Source organism: Leuciscus leuciscus, assembly GCF_965113295.1.
Source record: "Leuciscus leuciscus genome assembly, chromosome: 23".
NCBI classification, from domain to species: Eukaryota; Metazoa; Chordata; class Actinopteri; order Cypriniformes; family Leuciscidae; genus Leuciscus; species Leuciscus leuciscus.
Genome location: NC_138747.1, coordinates 18,454,667 through 18,475,692, shown reverse-complemented (window position 1 = coordinate 18,475,692; position 21,026 = coordinate 18,454,667). Strand labels below are relative to the sequence as shown.

General features: G+C 38.3%; 3 protein-coding genes across 6 annotated transcripts; 2 read left to right on the top strand and 1 right to left on the bottom strand.

Moving 5' to 3' along the window:
- Positions 1-6,259: 6,259 nt before the first annotated feature.
- On the top strand, positions 6,260-9,463 carry cUnh6orf120 (chromosome Un C6orf120 homolog). Its single transcript, XM_082156307.1, has 2 exons — positions 6,260-6,376; positions 8,309-9,463. Exon 2 carries the CDS (start codon positions 8,347-8,349, stop codon positions 8,905-8,907), a length of 561 nt encoding a protein of 186 aa, XP_082012433.1. The 5' UTR covers positions 6,260-6,376; positions 8,309-8,346; the 3' UTR covers positions 8,908-9,463.
- A 708-nt stretch (positions 9,464-10,171) lies between these two features.
- Positions 10,172-13,065, top strand: mrpl4 (mitochondrial ribosomal protein L4). The gene is made up of 9 exons (XM_082156303.1): positions 10,172-10,347; positions 10,454-10,535; positions 10,905-11,073; positions 11,152-11,203; positions 11,342-11,459; positions 11,550-11,656; positions 12,245-12,354; positions 12,673-12,746; positions 12,869-13,065. The coding sequence occupies exons 1-9, from the start codon at positions 10,300-10,302 to the stop codon at positions 13,012-13,014; spliced, it is 906 nt and encodes a 301-aa protein (XP_082012429.1). The 5' UTR covers positions 10,172-10,299; the 3' UTR covers positions 13,015-13,065.
- On the bottom strand, positions 13,027-20,765 carry hyls1 (HYLS1 centriolar and ciliogenesis associated). Of its 4 annotated transcripts, none has more exons than XM_082156286.1 (12): positions 20,691-20,765; positions 20,354-20,457; positions 20,129-20,245; positions 19,966-20,039; positions 19,275-19,519; positions 19,115-19,170; positions 15,171-15,331; positions 13,961-14,006; positions 13,798-13,861; positions 13,524-13,605; positions 13,400-13,426; positions 13,027-13,310 (listed from the first exon to the last, which is right to left on the bottom strand). In XM_082156286.1, the coding sequence occupies exons 2-12, from the start codon at positions 20,451-20,453 to the stop codon at positions 13,179-13,181; spliced, it is 1,104 nt and encodes a 367-aa protein (XP_082012412.1). In that variant the 5' UTR covers positions 20,454-20,457; positions 20,691-20,765; the 3' UTR covers positions 13,027-13,178. The 4 variants fall into 4 exon arrangements, with proteins under 4 accessions (XP_082012412.1, XP_082012415.1, XP_082012414.1 ...); XM_082156289.1 differs by having other exon boundaries at positions 13,798-13,849; XM_082156288.1 differs by having other exon boundaries at positions 19,115-19,166; positions 19,283-19,519.
- Positions 20,766-21,026: the final 261 nt, after the last annotated feature.

The window sequence follows — 21,026 nt, the reverse complement described above, 5'->3', positions numbered from 1 at the left end:
GATGCACGTCTGTCCTCCAGATCCACACAGGATGAACGTGTGTCCAGATCCTCTCAGGATGAACGTCTGTCCTCCAGATCCACACAGGATGAACGTCTGTCCTCCAGATCCACACAGGATGAACGTCTGTCCTCCAGATCCACACAGGATACACTTCTGTCCTCCAGATCCTCACAGTATGAACGTCTGTCCTCCAGATCCTCACAGGATGCACGTGTGTCAAGATCCACACAGGATGAACGTCTGTCCTCCAGATCCTCACAGGATGAACGTCTGTCCTCCAGATCCTCACAGGATACACGTCTGTCCTCCAGATCCTCACAGGATGAACGTCTGTCCTCCAGATCCTCACAGGATGATTGTCTGTCCTCCAGATCCTCACAGGATGCTCGTCTGTCCTCCAGATCCTCACAGGATGAACCTCTGTCCTCCAGATCCACACAGGACGAACGTCTGTCCTCCAGATCCACACAGGATGCACGTCTGTCCTCCAGATCCACACAGGATGAACATCTGTCCTCCAGATCCTCACAGGATGAACGTCTGTCCTCCAGATCCACACAGGATGAACGTCTGTCCTCCAGATCCACACAGGATGAACGTCTGTCCTCCAGATCCACACCGGATGCACGTCTGTCCTCCAGATCCTCACAGGATGCACGTGTGTCCAGATCCTCACAGGATGAACGTCTGTCCAGACCCTCACAGGATTAACGTCTGTCCTCCAGATCCTCACAGGATGAACGTCTGTCCTCCAGATTCACACAGGATGAACGTGTGGATTCTTAATCCACATAGGATACACGTCTGTCCTCCAGATCCTCACAGGATGAACGTCTGTCCTCCAGATCCTCACAGGATGAACGTGTGTCCTCCAGATCCTCACAGGATGCACGTGTGTCAAGATCCACACAGGATGAACGTCTGTCCTCCAGATCCACACAGGATGAACGTCTGTCCTCCAGATCCACACCGGCTGCACGTCTATCTTCCAGATCCTCACAGGATGCACGTGTGTCCAGATCCACACAGGATGAACGTCTGTCCTTCAGATCCACACAGGATGAACGTCTGTCCTCCAGATCCACACAGGATGAACATCTGTCCTCCAGATCCTCACAGGATGCACGTCTGTCCTCCAGATCCACACAGGATGCACGTCTGTCCTCCAGATCCACACAGGATGAACGTGTGTCCAGATCCTCTCAGGATGAACGTCTGTCCTCCAGATCCACACAGGATGAACGTCTGTCCTCCAGATCCACACAGGATGAACGTCTGTCCTCCAGATCCACACAGGATACACGTCTGTCCTCCAGATCTTCACAGGATGAACGTCTGTCCTCCAGATCCTCACAGGATGCACGTGTGTCAAGATCCACACAGGATGAACGTCTGTCCTCCAGATCCTCACAGGATGAACTTCTGTCCTCCAGATCCTCACAGGATACACGTCTGTCCTCCAGATCCTCACAGGATGAACGTCTGTCCTCCAGATCCTCACAGGATGAACGTGTGTGCTCCAGATTCACACAGGATGAACGTCTGTCCTCCAGATCCACACAGGATGCACGTCTGTCCTCCAGATCCTCACATGATGAACGTCTGTCCTCCAGATTCACACAGGATGAACGTGTGGATTCTTAATCCACACAGGATACACGTCTGTCCTCCAGATCCTCACAGGATGAACGTCTGTCCTCCAGATCCTCACAGGATGAACGTGTGTCCTCCAGATCCTCACAGGATGCACGTGTGTCAAGATCCACACAGGATGAACGTCTGTCCTCCAGATCCACACAGGATGAACGTCTGTCCTCCAGATCCACACCGGCTGCACGTCTATCCTCCAGATCCTCACAGGATGCACGTGTGTCCAGATCCACACAGGATGAACGTCTGTCCTTCAGATCCACACAGGATGAACGTCTGTCCTCCAGATCCACACAGGATGAACATCTGTCCTCCAGATCTTCACAGGATGCACGTCTGTCCTCCAGATCCACACAGGATGCACGTCTGTCCTCCAGATCCACACAGGATGAACGTGTGTCCAGATCCTCTCAGGATGAACGTCTGTCCTCCAGATCCACACAGGATGAACGTCTGTCCTCCAGATCCACACAGGATGAACGTCTGTCCTCCAGATCCACACAGGATACACGTCTGTCCTCCAGATCTTCACAGGATGAACGTCTGTCCTCCAGATCCTCACAGGATGCACGTGTGTCAAGATCCACACAGGATGAACGTCTGTCCTCCAGATCCACACAGGATGAACGTCTGTCCTCCAGATCCTCACAGGATGAACGTCTGTCCTCCAGATCCTCACAGGATGAACGTCTGTCCTCCAGATCCGTACAGGATGCACGTGTTTTCTCCAGATCATGTGTTATATGAATGCATGTATAAAAAAATAAATATATATATATATATATATATAAATATAAACTGTGTATTTATTTATTTATTTGTCAATGACAACACACATTAATGACAACACACTGGGCTGATTAAATTCACACACTAAGCCAAAGGATAGCATTGTAACAACATATGAAGACTTCAGATGCAAAAGCCTCTAAGTCCGTCTAACGTCAAAATTTATGGGATGATACAATCTATCTTTAAGTGGAGTTTGCATATGCCCACCTCCTGCATATGAGAGATCATAAGTGAAGGCTTTAAAACCAAGCAGAATCCTTTGTCGGCTGATCGCTCCAGCGTATATATTTCAGTAAAGATTGGATGAACAACGTTATTATTGTTCACGAGCCCAACATCCAGCCACACAAGACATGCAATCTACCTGATGAAAAGGGAAGGCGTCTTTCACTGTTCTAAGACAGCCTAATGCTGTTAAATAGAGAAAAACATTTAGCATCTTTTAGCGTATCCTTATAGCCTTTTTATTGTTCGTTTTTTTCCACAGAAACACAAAATGACAAATATAGTCTCAAGTACCACCAGCAGCCCATACTAATTCATAAATGCACTGCAAGTGAATAATCTTAACCTGCACCCGCTGTTTATTTCTTAATTAGCGTTCTCAGATGCGTCACTGAAGTCCAGGGATGCGGAGCATAAAGTAGGCTATCTCCTGAACTATCCGGATTCGTGTATCATTCGTTCAGTCGGGTTTTTTTTTTTTTTTTTTTTTTTTATATTAAGAGAAAAAGAAAACAGCTTGAATATTATATTTCTAATATTCTAATAATAGTCCTCCGCTGCTTCAGTTTTACAGATTCTTAACGCGTTTATGACAACGTAGAAAAAATGTATAGGTTACATTTAATCTTTTCTCATCAAACAACAAGACTAACGAATGGCTCGACACAACCCGTACCAGGGAAGAGCCTATTAAGCTGGGACAGAGATGGGTCTTGTGCATGTTGCCCACTTGGGTCCCACCTAGTACCAAGTGCAATCCTACATGAAATTCATCTGTGCAATTAACATGGGGGCTAATCACCGCGGGCTATCAACATTAAGCCCATGATGGCCCATTGTTCGGGCCCAGAGCAGCTTTTGTACCTTTGGGCCCATGCAGGTTTTGTTTAGGTAGCCCACTTTCACTACGTTTTGGTTGCTTTTTAAAATTGAATGTGAAATTCAATAAGACCTTCCATTTATAACTCTGCTCAGAAGGAGTAAAAAAAAAAAATCCATTATTTGCATTGGATTGTGTCTACAAGACAATGCATGATCCCTTAAAAACTCTAAGAACAAATCTTACTTTAAAAAGCCTATTATTTTTACTGGATATGATGTTTGTAATGTAATCCAAAATTAACAGTGTACCATGCAATTGGTGGTAAAAATCTGGCTGCCTCGTAATTTAAAAAAAAATCTACCAACCTAGTTCATTTTGAATCCATTATCAGGAATAAAACAATAGGCTTTTCATTTATTTGAGAAGGTCAAAATGTAAAGTTATTGATGGTACAGAGATATTAGGAAGTTATAACTAGTTCACATGACTAATAACGCGTCAGTCAAGTCAAATAAATGTTTATTCATAGTTGCTTTTCACACCATTGTCTACAACACTCAAAACAACATTGGAGATAATAAGTTTAACTTTAGGCTATACACTCAATTTTAAAATATTTTGAAGGAAAATGTCTGCCGAGATAGAGATTGAACGCCTCTTGGATAACGGCATAGTACTATTTTTCATGTAATTTATAGGCTATCTTTTGTTATTAACTTATAAGAATTATTTGTAGAGCATTCAATGCTATATATATATATATATATATATATATATATATATATTAAAAAGTAGTCAGATTATATTACCTAAGATGTGTATGGATTATGTTGCTAACTACATTTTTTTGTCATGTAATTTGGAATCAGTATAACGGACTACAATTTGCAAGTAATCTACTCAACACTGCCTGTAGTCTCACTCTTTGATATACTGAAAGGTATTTTATTTTATTCTGTTTCTTAAATAATATACATTTTATTTTGTACTGTAAACTGCAATAATTTTATTGTTTGGCACATTTTCCCCACTCAATTTTATTATTATTATTATTTTTATCATTATTCTTTTATGTAATCTGTATCCTTTTTGTTTGTGTTTTTAATTGTGTGTAATGTGCTTCTTTTGAAAAACTGAAAATTGTTCAACCATGTGTCACTCTTGTGGCTTTTTAAGAATAAGCACACTTTTCACACTTACTATTTTATTTAACCCTTTCATGCATGAATTATGATAACCTCAGTCAGGATTTTTTTCCTATGTGTTTTTATTGTTCTTAGGGCATGAAAAACAATAATTGATTTTTATTTTTTTTTTAAATTTACAAATTTTTCAAAGAGATCTTCAGATGTCCACTTGAATGGACAGCATGCGGTTATGGTTTAAACTGAAGATATACTGTATTAAATATAAGACAATAATCAAACAGATAAAGTATGTGAATTTAACAAACTAATCTATTCATGGGTTTCATCAGGTCCCTTTCCACAGGTGTATAATAGCACCTAGATTATGAATGCAGACTGCATTGTGCTTGATTCCACCTGTGGAAAGGGACCTGATGAAATCCATGAATACAATTATATCAAATCATGTGAAAACTATAAAATATATAAATGCAAAATATTGCAAAGGCTTCATACAACTTCATACAAGTTGCACTTCGCGTATCTTTGATATCAGAACATGAGGACGTGATTCCATCAGAATTTTCTACAGTCTGTCAAGGTACAACTGTGGAAACCACTCAGATGCTCCCTCCAGTGCACCAGAGTATGGAGATTTACCCTTATTAGCTGATAATTCTGATTATGTTCAAGATGGACATGCACATTTCTATCATAGCCCTCCTCTGAGAAAACCTAGCGATACGTTTTTTCAATCTCATCTGAAATGATCAGTGTTGGGGGTAATGCATTACAAGTAACATGCATAATGCATTCAGATTACTTTTTTGATGTTACAAGTAAAGTAATGTGTTACAAGTAACATGCATTACCTAATCAGATTACTTTTTGATCTAACAAGTAATTAACTACAAGTAACATGAATTACGAAATCAGATTACTTTTTGATCTAACAAGTAATGCATTACAAGTGTCATACATTATGTAATCACATGACTTTTTTCGATGTCAATGAAAATTACATTCTAATAATACAAATACATTTATTTACAGTAAAAAAAGTCACTGCAGATTACGTTTTTAAGTTTTAAGTTTCAAAAACAATATTCACATTATAATTATGAATTGTAGCTGAAATATAGCAATTGATGCATGACGTCCACTACAGTGGACATGTGATTAATCAGAGTTTTCTCTCAATCTAAAATCAAAACTTGGAAAATGTTACTGTGATATGACTCATTAGATATTGCTTGATGCTGCAATATTTTTTTTTTTACCTACAAGAGTCTCCTAGGATAGAAAGAATGGGTGGATATTCCGGAGCAACTTGGCATGTCTGACTAACCCTTGGCCATCTTGGTTTGGAGGGGGAAAAAATCGAAACACAAAGGCTTGCCATTTGGTTGCAATTTATAGGATGATGCACCAGGGTCCAATGAAGAGGCTGAAATTCTGAAATTCAAGAAAATGCTTTTTTAATAGCTGTCCACTGTAGTGACCACTATGCGTGAAAGGGTTAATTCGTCTGCTAATAGTGTTTAACTTTCTAAATCCAAATCTCACAGCAGAATTCTGATTATTTTTTGTAATCATATGATCTGATGTCCTCCTGTCCTACAGAGGGCGCTGTGGCGCGTTATAATGGCATCACGTCCCAGAACGTGCAGAACTCAACTCAACACCTGTAACAGAAAATTCCAAACATAACGACGCCGACTCTCCTTCCTCATGGATTATTTTTGACAATGCACCGGTAACTCAAAACAATACATGTCTGTGTTAGAACCTGTGTTAATTACGAATAGTAATTTTGCTTCAGTTTCATAGAAACTACTGGTCTGTTAGCCAGCTAGCTGAATAGCCGTCTTATTCTTTTGTGCAAGTTTCAAGAATTAGATGGCGTTTTAATTTAGAAACGGAAAGTGAATAGGCAAGTATATGGCATTGTGCAAATCATTTTATACAGGCTAAAGTATATAGGCTATATATCTATTAAAACAAGGTCTTCTGAGGCTACACGGGTGTCTATTTTTAACATCGCTGTTATATACAAATACACCTTTAAATGGCATCTTTAAATTTCTGCTTTTACTTTCGACTGTTTATGAATCAAAAGCTATCTAAAAGACAAACAAGAGATCTTCTTTAAGACTGCATAGCATACGCCCTGAAACGAAGTTGCACAATTCGGTTATAAGTCTTTACAGTTTCATTTGAATATGGGGTCTTGAAGCATATTTCTCTGGCAGGACTGACAGTACACGACCATAGCCATTGGCTCTGTCTGTGTGTGTGTGTGGCTGCTTAAAAATAGTGAGAGAGATATTTTTAGCAGTCAGTAGAGATGTATGACGTGTCAAATGGTGCCGGTTCACCATTATGCAAGGTTTGGATTCAGAAAGCCTCTGGGGTGAAAGTCTCTTGGTCATATGTCACAGGAAACGCATCACTCCAAGGCTTTTCAAAACATCATTGCAATGAATCACACTTATGCAGAAAACATATTTTCCCAGATTACCAAATGAACACCAGTGAGACAAACTAAGTGAGACTACGTGTCACAATGTTTATAAAGAACAACAGATAGAATAGTCAACATTGGGTCGCTTTGTGTTTTTATTTGAAGAGACAGAAAACAGCACACAAAAAACAATACAAACATCCCCTTCCAATTTCAAATTCTTTTAAATAGTCAGGTCCCTCTTCTGACCTATAACAAAAAAAAACAATCAAATATACTTGCAATAAAGCTGCAGCCACATTAGCAATATTTTGGTGGAATTTTGCAGACAAGAAAAAGGTCCATGATTGTCAGTAGTGTAGCGATGTATTAAGCACTGCACACACAGAAGTCCCTTTCAAACCAAACTTGAACATTATCAAAATATACATGGAGAACTTTTTTGTCCTCAAGAAGGTGGATGCAGTTGTTAGACATTACTTTAAAGAGTTCAGAAGTTAAAAAATAACAGTATTTATTTCAAATAGAAATCTTTCGTAGCAATATACACTACCGTTCAAAAGTTTGGGGTCATTAGATTTCATCAAAGAAATTGATACTTTTATACAGCAAGGATGTGTTAAATTGATCAAAAGTGATAGTAAAGATTTATATTGTTAGAAAATATTTAAATTTTGAATATATGCTGTTCTTTTTAACTTTTTATTCATCAATGAATCCTGAAAAAAAGTATAACGGGTTCCAAAAAACTATTAAGCAGCAAAACTGTGTCCAACATTGATAATAAATCAGCATATTAGAATGATTTCTGAAGGATTGTGTGACGCTGAAGACTGGAGTAATGATGCTGAAAATTCAGCTTTGCTTCACAGAAATAAATTCTATTTTAAAGTATCTGTATTAGTTAAATTGTAAAGCTATATTAAATTTTGTTCCTGATATCCAGCCTTTCTGGTGGGATCAGGACAATCAAAAATCTTTTGGAGATCAAAGATAGCCCACTCCTATTAAAAGGTTTTAAACACATATTGAAGTTCTAGATCTAGATCAAAATCCAGATTGGATTTAGTGTTCTAATCTGATTTCAGAATCTTTTTTCTTCTTCTTTTAAGCAACCAATTTACATGATTTGATCCAATCCAATAGCTGATATACAAGACTTTTTTTTTTTTTTTTTGCAGGGCCCTGATGATACTGAACTAATATATATATTTTTGACCGCAGGAAGGTTACAGGTGTAGCTGGGGTCTGGCAGCAGTGACATGGCGCTGTGCTGGGGTGGTTTGTTGGTGTTTGCGGCCCTCTCCCGGGCCCTGGGCTCTCTGCAGCTTTCAGAGGAGCATTCTGTGCCAGAAGAATGGGCCCTGCTCCATGTCGTGCAAGGCCACATAGGGGCGGGAAACTACAGCTACCTGCGTCTCAACCACGAAGGACGCATTATCCTGCACATGCAAAGCCTTAAAGGGGATGCGGATCTCTACGTCTCTGACAAGACGCTGCGGCCAAACTTTGATTCCTACAAGCTTCAGTCTACCACCTGCGGCCAGGATGTGGTGGTCGTCCCGGGGGATTTTCTCAGGCCTGTTGGGATCGGGATCTACGGACATCCCTCCTACATGGAGAGTGAGTTTGAGATGAAGGTGTTTTACGACCAGACAGCACTGAAACAAGGTGAAATTGAGAAAAACTCTTATCCTTCAGATGAGACTCCTGGTCAGTCTCAACACTCTCAGGGCCCCGAGGATGTGATGGAAGAAGAGGAATCCATCCTGTGGACTATTCTAATTGGGATTCTTAAGATCATACTTGAAATTTTGTTCTGATTTTGATGTGCCAGCTGGCAAAATATCACATTTGCCACAACATTCTTCCCATTTAGATCAAATAAACAGTTTTTTTTTTTTTTTGCCAGAGTTTTGACAGAGGATTAGAAATGCTTTGTCTGAAGTTTTGTTTAAATATAGCGTGGCGCCTCAACCATTCTATAAGGATTATGTTCATTTCTGCCATAATTTTCTTAATATGTCATCTAATTTGACTAACATTTATAATTTGCATATCAACACAACTGATTACACTTGATATGTTAAACACAAGGTTCTTTCTTTTGACCCGATTTGTTTTCTTCTGACATTTTATTGATTGAGGTAAAAAAAAAAAAAAAACAGTTGTGTGGCGCATTTTTTTTGTCTTTTACTGACCTTGGGATGTAAATTCTAGGTTTTAAACTGCACTATGCAATCACACAAATCACCTTGTGATGAAGGTTGTACGGCTGTGCCTATTGTAAAGAAGAGTCTGTTGGCTAATAAACAGCAAAAAAAACTTCTGCACCTGTAGTTGTAAGATACAAATAAAAGAATCACTTATTTTTGAAAATGTTTCAGTGGTCAACATTACTTAGGATTGTGTTCAGGTTTTGTGTTATATGTGTGTTTTTTGTGCAAATAACAAGGCGGGGTTTCCTTTTCAAAAATACCAAACGAGTGAGATTTAGTTTTTTTTAGGTAATTTACGTTTGGTCACTGTTAATATAGTACGGTATTCCATGAATACATAATTAGATACAGCTGTGTCTCTGAATAAATCACATCAACAATAGTATAACTACATTATTATTGTTTTAGAAACAATGTATATTATTTTAGAAATGTATAAATGTTCAAAATATATTATATAAATATATTATATTATATAAATTATATTATATATTATATAAATGTTCAAAGTATATTATTTTAGAATGTGAAGATACCTGTATAACATATTATGCTCATCTCAATCTATGTATAAATATTAGAATACTATATACATATATATATATATATATATATATATACTGCCGTTCAAAAGTTTGGGATCGGTAAGATGTTTTTAAAATAAGTCTCTTATGCTCACCAAGGCTGCAAATCCTTCTATTATGCTGGTCTTTTTAATTTTTTATTCATCAACGAATCCTGAAAAAAATATTACAGGTTCTAAAAAAACATTAGGCAACAACACTGTTTCCAAAACATTGATAATAACTGAGTATCAAATCAGCATGTTAGAATGATTTCTAAAGGAACATGTGACAACATCGCGGCTTACGTCATATGTGGGCGACGGAAGTGTGCGCACACCATCACGACCTTCCTGACAGGGAAACCAAATAATGTAAGAAGCTGAAATTATAACAGCAGTGCTTTTAGTATTTATTTTATTTAGCCCGCATCATGTTTCGTGCCACGTTGGCAATATGTGGAAGAACAGTCGTTAAAAGGGTAAGTATGCGCATGCATTATGTTAAACTCTTGTGCGTGCGATATTTCTGTTCATGCTGATACACACTGACTAGTGTGTATTAAACCATGATTTTTCTCAAACCAGTTCATCTCATCGGTCTCTGGAGAAAGCGCGCTTCCATCAAATCTGCGACTCCCATCAAATCTCATCGGAGTCGCTGGACAAAGTAGGCAAAGATTTGTTTATTTAATAGAGAATTATAATGCATTCTTCTTCTGAGAAGAAACAAGTCTATAGTTTTTACAAATATACCATAGTTACAGAACAGCTGCCACAATGAAACTGAGAACTTTCTATTAGCCATTATTATCTATAAAGCTATTCAACCAAACGACAGATGGAGTGCAATGACAACCTATACTCATTTAATATGGTTTCACAGTAATAACAACTTAAGTAATTAAAGGATTGGAAGGTACTTTTGGCTTCCATGCTACATTTTTGTACATTGTCAATGAAAGTGCAACAATGCCATTTTAAAATGCATGTGGCGTGTGTTTTCATGGAACTGAGCGTGTCTGAACTCTTGTTTCAGAGAGGGCTCCTCCATCCGGCTCTGATCTTCCAGTTCTGCGCAGCTGTGACGCTGATATCCCAGCTCACCTGGCACCCACTCAAACGTGGCTCGAGTCTTTGGCCGGTCTTGACAGTGAACCGCTTGGTGTGGTTGACCTACACCCTGATGTCTTCTCAGTGCCTGTTAGGTAAACCATTTAATCCTCTGAATCATTTCAGTTGTTATGCTGCAAACAAATGGTATTTTTTTCTGTTCCTATTAATAGGTTGGACATTCTCCATGCTGTTGAGGTCTGGCAACGTAATTTCAAACGAATAGTAAGTAACCCTGAGGAGCATTTTATGTTTTACACTTTGGACTTTTGCATTAAGATACCGTCCAAATCATGTTCTATGAACCTCAGTCATATTGAATCATTGCGAATGAAATAAACAAATGTAATGTGATTATTGTAGAGCCATGCAAAAGTCAAGTCAAGAGCTGAAGTCAGCGGTGGTGGCAGGAAACCTTGGAAACAAAAAGGAAGTGGGCGGGCACGACATGGAAGCATTCGTTCTCCACTATGGAGGGGAGGTGAGATATAATTTGAGATCAGTTTTAGACGCATAGATATAGCAGTGAACCCTCTGAATCACTAAACAAATGCTCCTCTTGCACATTCAGGAGGAGTAGCTCATGGTCCACGAGGACCAACCAGCTATTATTACATGTTGCCCATGAAGGTGCGGGTGCAAGGGCTGAAAATCGCCCTAACTGCCAAACTGGCTCAGGTAAGGGGGGGTGTGCTCTAAAAGTCTTGCTTGCTTTGGAATGCACTTCAGTTTCAATTTCATATTTTGTAGGTTTTTAATTTTTAAATGTTTAGTTGTCATTTCAGTTTTAAGTATTAGTTATTTTGTGTGTTTTATATATATATATATATATTTTTTTTTTTTACCCAGCAAACAATTAGATGTTTAATTACCGTTGAAAGACGTCCCTCCGACACATCCCGTCATGGTTAAAAAATAGTTCCAAAATGAAAGTCAAACGGACGTCTTTGACGTTATCTGTTCTGTGTTACATATTTTTACTGATTTATGCCATCCTACCGCAACTATCTTTGGCCAGGGACTCGACGGTGCCGTCGGACCAATGTTTGCTGGGTATTTTTTTATTTGTTTTAGCTTTAGTAATTTTAGGACTTCTTAAATCTTAAGTTCCTTAAACTTTTTTTTCTTTTTTTTTTAAATTATTTTATTTCAGCTTTTTCAATTTACAATTTAAAAAAAAATTTGTTTTAGTTAACAGTAGAAAAAAAGAAGTGGTTTGGTTCATAAATATTCTGTTAGACAAAATAGTCTCATTTCTTTTTCCAGGATAACCTTCATATTGTGGACTCACTGGAGATTCCCACTCTAGACCCCCACTATCTCCAGGACCTGGTCAAACACAGACAGTGGGGGGATTCAGTCCTCATCGTTGATGTGTAAGTCTGCAAGAGTGGATGTATATGCTGTTGCAAACCTGATATACATATTTGTTTCCTTAAAGGGATAGTTCACCCAAAAATGTAAAATTCAGTCATTGATTACTCACCCTCATGTAGTTCGCTCAATTCATATGGATTAGTTTTACGATTTCTTTACGAACTTTAAGCATTCAAGTGGTAGTTGTGTAGACTGTCAATGGGGGGACAAAAATAACTCCGATTTCATTAAAATGTCTTCATTTGTGGAAAGACATGAGGGTGAGTAAATATTTGGGTTTAAGTAATTTCTTTTTTTTTTGCATACTTGCATTCCAGAAGTGAAGAATTCCCTCAGAACATTCTCAAGGCAACGGAAAATCTGAAAACAGTGAATATTATTCCAGCTATAGGTAAACAAACTAACCACATAAGCGCACATTTATTGTAGACCGAACATAGAGGAATGTGGCTTTTGTATTAAAGCTTCTGTGAAGTTGAAAAACATTATATGCAATTTGTTTTGTTTTTACAGGCCTAAACGTCCACAGCATGTTGAAACACGAGAGCCTGGTTCTCACTCTGGAAGCTGTAAAATTTCTTGAAAAGAAGCTTCTTTGGCATGATGTGCGTTACACACCCCTGTATCCCTTTAAACTCCCATACAGAGACCTGCCATGAACACAGCACTGATTTCAGAGTATTAAAATGTTTATTTCATAAAAACAGTGATCAGGTTGTCTCATTTCACATATTCCACGTGGTAAAAAAAAATTAAATATCATATGAATAAATAATAACATTAAGAGTATATAAAAGATAAGGCATCGGTGGAATATTCTTCATCAGGGATAGGAGATTTTTGTTGGGATAATGCCGTGTGCTAAATCATGTCGGATCTCCCATCTTAGAGCAGATCGCTTCTTCTCTGTTGGAACCACATAATTGTTGGGGATGAATGTCTTCTGAGGTCTCATCTGTAGAGACAAGAAAAAAAAACTCAGATTGAGAGAATCCAGGCAGTCCTTTTCAAAAATAAATATATATGCATATGTGTGTGTCTTACTGGTGGAGGCTGATACATGAGTTGTTCCTGAGAAAAATAAATACAAATATTGTAATAAAATTAAACTTGCACACATTTTGTTTTTCTTAGCAAGCAGCCACTACTTAAACAAGTACAGGATTACCCTGATGGCCCAGTGCAGCTCCTTCCTGCTCTTCTCTCCAGGAGGTTTAAACATCTCCCAGTCCTGCTTATATTGCAAATACCTGATAAAGCAGTCAAACACATTTAGATCAATGTTATGATCAGTTTGTGGTGTTCAGAGGGTTATCTATCACATTTCTAGTGTAAATCCTTCAAGTATTATGAGATCTTTTACAGCAACTGCAAAAGCCTGAACCAATCACAAGAGATTCAAGTCTTGAATTGTTTATGAAGATCAATACAGGATGCCATACTTTGCCACTGGATCATTTTTCTGCAAGTTCCTCGTGTGAGGATGATCAAAAACTGGCCGTATAACTGTGAAGAGAATCGGGATTCTGTAAATGCATGCAAACTGACAGTCATGGGTCAAAGAAACTGGTATGATTTGAAACTAGACGTGAAAATGGAACTTACATGACTTTGGACGAGGGCGGATGTCACTCTCGCTGTGTGACCGTGTCTGTTGGAGGACAAGGGCGTAGAATTTAGTAGGGAGTAGGGACGCTAGGGTCATGTCCCTACCAAAATCCAGTGACTACTGAATTGTCCCTAGCAATAACTTTAATCAAACAATTAAAATATATTTATATGCAACCAATGTTGTTGCAATTTTGTCGCATCTGAAATGCGTCATACCACTGACATTACCTGATAAGTCAAAGTAAATAAGTTAGGAAACTGCATGCACTCTTTTAAGGACACGTATTTAATGCATGAACAGAGAATATAAGGTAAGTGTTTAAGTTTATCCTCTTTAACTTAAAATATTCTATATATCTTTAAAATATTTTTGTAAATATGTGTGATTTATCTGTCAAAGAGATACGCGTGAAATTTGTGTTAGTTTCTTTAGCAACAGTAGAATCCTTCTATCTCGTTTTCTTTGGTTCAATGCATTTTTAATATTAAAATAGAGCGATGAGTTGAAGCCGACAGCCTCATGTGCAGCAGCTCTCCAACATATAATCGGAGTATGAGTCCCGGCTCGGGGACCTTTCGCCATCCTGTCCCATATCCTCCCACTTTGCTTCCTGTCGATCACCTATATTGTCACCATAATTTCAATAAAGGCAAAAATGCCAAATATAAATCTATAAATAAACAGCGTCATTAACTGTGTAATTAGCACCCTGCCTGTAAGTCCTCTACACGCATTATATGCATGTACTCTGATGTAGGCTAGTCTAAAGTTAAGTCTCTGTTATGACTCCTCGTCTTCATTCCTTACCTTTAAAATATAACATTGCAGAATTCATTAATTGTCAATATGAGCTAAAAACCTTAGTTGATCCCTGAATAACGTTTTTTCCAGTTATGAATGTATGCTTGTTTAGATAAGTTTACAGAAAGCTAAATTGTAATGCTGTTGATTTCATAATCAAGATTATGTTATGAGCTATAGGTGAGATCCTACCTATATCTATAGATCAAGCTATAGCTTTATATGACATGAAATTGCAATTAAAAGTCTATCATAAATGCAAAAAATTGAAAATGGGGGTGGGGTGCTGCTTTTATTTTACCATCAATGTCAAAATCAAACCAATGCCCTTGGAAAAACAATTCCAGTTTAAAATTCTAAACTGTAGAAGACCGATCAGTAGGAATGTGTCTGTGTACTGACCATGCCTCTGATGTATTCCCGGAAAGCACTCGGGGGTTCCTCCGTCACAGAGCTGGATCTGTCACTGTAACTTCCTGTTTCTTCACTCTCGGAGTCATACTGCACACGAGATGCACCGATCCGCATGTGGTCCAAACGCTCCTCCAGCTCACTAACTGTACCTACAAAACATAAGTACATGATTACACACATCCTAAATATCTATAATATTATACATTATAGCTAGTTATTTATATCTTTTGATATAGTATTATATGGGTCAGTAGGAAATATCAGTTTACATTTCCAAATATTCTTTTTGCCATTAATTGTAATTATCCAGTGAGATTTTTGTATGCACAAGAAGTCTGACAACAGCCGGTGCTCATTTTTCAAAATTCATGTATAACTTTCATGAAAGGTTCTGATATACTTCAAATGTTAACTGTGTGTCTGTGTCTGTGTGTGTGTGTGTGTGTGTGTGTGTGTGTGTGTGTGTGTGTGTGTGTGTGTGTGTATATGTATATATATATATATATATATACACACACACACACACACACACACACACACACATTCATTCACACAACCATACAAAAGTTTGGGGTCAGTAAGATTCCATTTAAAAGAAAAGAAATGAATACTTGTATTCAGCAAGGACATGTTAAATTAATCAAAAGTGACAGCAAAGACATTAATAATGTAAAAAAAAGAATCTATTTCAAATAAATGCTGTCCTTTTCAACTTTCTATTCATCAAAGAATCCTGACAAAAATTGTATCGTGGTTTACACAAAAATATTAAGCAACACAACTGTTTTCAACATTGAAAATATTGTTTCTTGAGCAACAAATCAGCATATTAGAAAGATTTCTGAAGGATCATGACACTGAAGGCTGGAGTAATGATGCCTGTCTTGCCATCACAAGAATTGTGACATTTTAAAATATATTCAAACAAAAAACTGTTATTTCAAAATGTAATAACATTTCACAATATTACTATTTTCACTGTATTTTTGATCAAAATAATACCATATAAATATTTAAGATGTTACCTCTAATAACTAAATAAAAGTATCAAAATAAACAAAATAAGCAAATCCCTGTAAACAGTGTAACACACCAAGGCAGCCAGTATAAGCTCTGACCCTCTTCTCCTTTGAGCCGTCATCATATCCATCATCGTTCTGTTTCTCCTCGGGTCTCCTTTGAACTCTGCCCCTCATGTGCCTCAAATTAAATGGGTGGTCAAGACTGTCCCGCAAAGCCTCAACCTCCAAACCATCATTGAAATATGCCACATTTTGAGAGCCTGCATCTTGAGTTCCAATATCATTCCCTGTGGGAGTCTGCCGGGGGTCGGCTTCATGACCTTTGCTTGGCGTGTCAGGAAATTGATGACCATCATCCTCACATCCATCATGGCTTTGATCAGTACAGTGTACGGCTACATCTTTCCTATCATCCGGTGATTTTGCAGGAGCTCCTCCATCAGATGTTTCTAATGCTTGATCGTCTCCGAACCACGCCAGACTGCTGTTCTCCTCATAATCATGAGCATCTAAGATCGACTCGCTCTCCTCTTCTAATCCAGCCAGAGTACAGTCGTCTCTATAGTCCACTTCCTCTGGGTCTCCATCTTTAGACGAGTCTGGTCTGTATGTGCCATAACCGGACGTTAAAATGCTTGCGGCGGGGCTGCCCAGACTTTCATGATAATCCTCATCATAGATGTCTCTAGTTTCCTTCTTCTGCCGTACATCAGCATGCTCTTCTTCCCAAGCAGGTAACATGTTATGATCGTCCTCCTCTTCTTTCTGCGAATGGCCACTGGATATTGTAACGTAATCATCATCACTCGCCCATGATTTCCTGTCCTGGTCCCAACTCTCCTTTCCCCCAACAGGAGCATCAAAAAACCAGTCTATCTCCTCTTTTTCCTTACTGCCTCCTTTAGACACTTCCTCATCCTCTTCCATCCCACTTTCATGTTCATTTGCTCCTGACCTGTTCTCTGCCAGATTGACATCGCTGCTTATATCTTCATCTTTTTCATCACTCTTTCCAAGTTCTATCTCTTTGTCATATTCATTGATAAAACATTCTCTCTCTTCCTCTTCACTGTTTCCATCTCCAATACCATTCCTCTCCTGTTCCTCGTTGCTGTCAGGGTTTTCCTCTGTACTGTCTTTTGTGAAAAAGTCTTTTTCCTCTTCGTCATTCATGTCTTCCTCATTTTTAGGTTCTCTCTCATTCGGTTTGCTGTTCTCTGATCCCTCGCTTTCAGAGTTTCCTGTGCTCTCTTTCCTCACAAAAGATTTTCCACCATCATTTTTTTCCTCAATGCCTTCATTATCTTCTGATACATTAGCATCTTCATTTTCTTCTCCTTCCTCCTCGTCTTGTCCACTTCCACCTGTGCTCTCTTCCTTAGTGAGACCCTCTTTCTTTTCATCACTGTCTGAATCTTTATCTGTACACTTTTCTTCACTATTTGAGTCTTCTTTTGGAAAAGACTCTTCTTCTTCTTCTTCACTCTCCTCTACACTCACCTGATCTTTCTCGCTCTCTGAATCATTGCTTTGGGCTTTGTTCTCCTCAGAGTTTTCTCCATTGACAGAGCTCTCATTATCCTCTTCCTCCTCACTTTCTTGTAGATCCTCCTCTTCCTTCTTTTTATTCCTTTTCCCCTGTTCACACAGCTCAAACTCTTCTTCCTCGTCTCGACTTCCTTCTTCCTCCTCTTCACTTTCTCCCTCTTGACTTATTTCTTCCTTTTCCTCCTCATCACTTGCTTCTCCTTTTTCTTCTTCACTTTCCTCTTTCTTTTCACTTTCATTTCTCTTTTCCTCTTCTTCCTCCTCTGCAAGTTCTCCTTTTTTCACCTCTTCACTTTCTTGTTCCTCTCCCTCCACTTGACTTTCTTCTTCAAGCTCTTTTAGAATTTCTGCCTCTTCACTCTCATGTCCTGTTTCTTCCTCTTCACTTTCTTTTATTTTATACTCCTCCTCTTCAAACTCTTTTTCCTCAGCTTCACTTTCTTCTTCCTCCTCTTCATTCTCTAGTCCTGTTTCCTCCTCTTCACTTTCTTCTTCCTCCTCTTCAAGCTCTTTTTCCTCGTCTTCACTGTCTTCCTCCTCATCTTCACTTTCTTCTTCCTCTTCATTATCTTTGCCTTTTTCCTCCTTCTCTTTTTCTTGATCTGTTCTTGTTACCTCTATGCCTTTTTCCATTTCATCTTCTATGAAACATTCTCTCTCGACCTCACTTCCATCTTCATCTGCCTTAGGATTTGTTTCAGCCTGTACATATTTCTTCTTTTCCAACTCATTCCCTTGAAGAGTTTCCTTCATCCTCTCCTTTTTATCATCTCCCATTACAAATCTTTCCTTCTCATCATTATTGTCTCTTTCAGGCTCTCTCTCAATCCTTCTGTTTTCTTTCTTAACATAGTCCCTGTCTTCCCCCTCACTTTCTCGATCTGTCCAGAAAGAAGAGGACAGGGATCCTTCATCGTCCTTGCTTTCATTTTCCAAATGACTGTCAAAAGCTTTATACATCTTGAGGTATATGGACAGATCTCTCTTTTAGCCCTCAGTAAGAAAATGAAATCCTCTTCTGAGCCAAAGCAGATGGCTGAGAGGGAGGGTGAATGTAACTAAGAAGATTACTGGTACTGGGTTTATTATAAGGCTAATTGCACCACCTGGTGTATGGGAGGTATTATTACTACCATACTCTTCAGGATATTATCTGTACACTACAATTCAAATGTTTGTGGTCAGTATTGTTTTACTGTATTTTCAGTGGGCATTAGTCTTTTTTTCAAAACCATTTGAAATAAAAAGTTGCATAATGCATTATGCTTCACATACTATTTTTTTTAAAGGTATACATTAGATACTTTGCAGCATCCAGTAAGTAGTTTATTAGTATTCCTGAAACATAATGACTGGACTTACCAGAATCTTCACTATGCGTGGACTCATCACAGACATGAGACAGACCTTGATGCTTTCTATATAAGGAGATAGAAAATAATGTTTATTGCACATGCGCATGGATGATGATGTTGTTTTTTTACTTTAACTATCAAATCAAGAAATTATTATGTGTCCCCACCTTAACACTTTCCTTTTAATCACAGGCTTCAAATGAGCCCTATGTTCTCTATCAGGACTTGTCGTCTCACTCCGATCCAAAACTGAGTGAAATATTTCAGCCTGTTGGCCTGCTGTCTCCAGCCTGTTGGGTGCTGTGGAGGGCCGAGCTGGTCTGTGAGCAACTGAGTGCCGTAAATATGAATCATAGTAGTGATTCATACCAGTCTCTCGATGATCATCCTCATTAAATGTGGAGGTGAAAATCTAGGAATGGAAAATAGGAAAAACACACATATTGTGTACACAATCCTAGAACGATTATACGTGTTTAAGTCACCATGAAATCAAAATAGTTCAATTCAATTCTTGTTTTTTTATGGAATATTGCAGTTAATATAAATGATTTATTCGTGCACATCTTTTTTTTTTAGTCATGTGCCCTAATAATCTTTCATCAAAAGAACTCCCCCTCCCCAATGCAGCAACATCTCTTCTTTGATGATGTGTTTACTGGCATAAGGGCGGGACAACCTGTCACTCACATGACATAATAACAATAGCAAACCACAACGGTCCAATCAATTCCCGGTGGACAAAATCAAGTTCCGCCCTACATTTTCTTTCTCATTTAAAAAGCCGTTTTACTCGCATACACATCACAATAATGAAGAAAACACTATCGCAACTTCCGTCTCTTTAAAAACTCATACCTCTCTTTGTTGCCCCGCTGAGCTGGTGTTCAAGAGAACGTAGTTACACCCGTGACCAATGTTGTTCAGTTGGACTGAGGCAAAAACACAAATTTAACAGGTTAAAAAAAATGCTTTAAAGTCGTATGAAATTGCACAGCATAAAGCTGGAGTGACTGCTCACCCTTTTCCTTAATAAGCGCTGGTGGACTTTTGCTGGAACTGCTGTGAGATGTTGGAGAAGTCCATTCCCTGGAGCTGTGACTCTTTGACTTCTCATGACGAATCAGCTGATCTAGATCTGGTGGAGATTCATAAATATGACAGCACTACTTCAAGGCAAGACATGCTATAAAATGCTTATTAAATGCACTGATGTAGGCTGGAACAGTTCAGAATATTAGCCCACCTCGCTTGAATTCCCGCAGTCTTTCTTTGGGAATATTACTGTATCCAAGTGCAGCTAACTGCAGCTGAATCTCCTCCTCAGAATAGTCTAGACTCTCCATCTATCTAATAACAAAATAAATATATCAGACATTAGTCAAATACGTCGTATTTACTCAAGAGAAAACATATAGCCTATCTGCTAAGTTTAAACAAAACTCAACAAAATCTTTCTTTAAAGTGCCTCACTGACAGCAACGTTCATAGTGCTGAAATAAGAAGGCTGTTGTGCAACATAGAAAAAGAAAACATAACTGAAATTTAAAGCACAATGATTATTTTCTTCTGTTTTTCCTCACCTTTAAATGGTCAGATTTGATAGTTGTTGTCTTCAGTACCAGGACAACGGCGGCGGTGCCGTTTTCAAAATAAAAAGATAACCGAGGAAGAAAGCGCTTCAATTAAAAGTTACAGCGCCATCTGGTGTTTGGGAGACCCTATGGTTATCACATCAACCACATTACAGTCGAGTCGTTAAAGTATTTTATTTATTTATTTATTTATTTACCTTAGACGGTTATTTATATTTTAAGAAAAATCAGAAAAAGACTGATGCAAATATTAATATTCTATTTACTTTATTGTCCCGTACAAAAAAATGTATCTCCACCATATTATATGGGATCTCGTTCAAA

Excerpts from the sequence above, each read along its gene's own strand:
- cUnh6orf120 (XM_082156307.1), top strand. The coding sequence starts at position 8,347 with ATGGCGCTGTGCTGGGGTGGTTTGTTGGTGTTTGCGGCCCTCTCCCGG.
- mrpl4 (XM_082156303.1), top strand. The coding sequence starts at position 10,300 with ATGTTTCGTGCCACGTTGGCAATATGTGGAAGAACAGTCGTTAAAAGG. Across the intron at positions 10,536-10,904 it reads CATCGGAGTCGCTGGACAAA|AGAGGGCTCCTCCATCCGGC; the intron begins GTAGGCAAAGAT and ends CTCTTGTTTCAG. Across the intron at positions 11,074-11,151 it reads GTCTTCTCAGTGCCTGTTAG|GTTGGACATTCTCCATGCTG; the intron begins GTAAACCATTTA and ends TCCTATTAATAG.
- hyls1 (XM_082156286.1), bottom strand. The coding sequence starts at position 20,453 with ATGGAGAGTCTAGACTATTCTGAGGAGGAGATTCAGCTGCAGTTAGCT. Across the intron at positions 19,520-19,965 it reads CAGCGGGGCAACAAAGAGAG|ATTTTCACCTCCACATTTAA; the intron begins GTATGAGTTTTT and ends TTCCATTCCTAG. Across the intron at positions 13,427-13,523 it reads AGCTGCACTGGGCCATCAGG|GAACAACTCATGTATCAGCC; the intron begins GTAATCCTGTAC and ends TATTTTTCTCAG.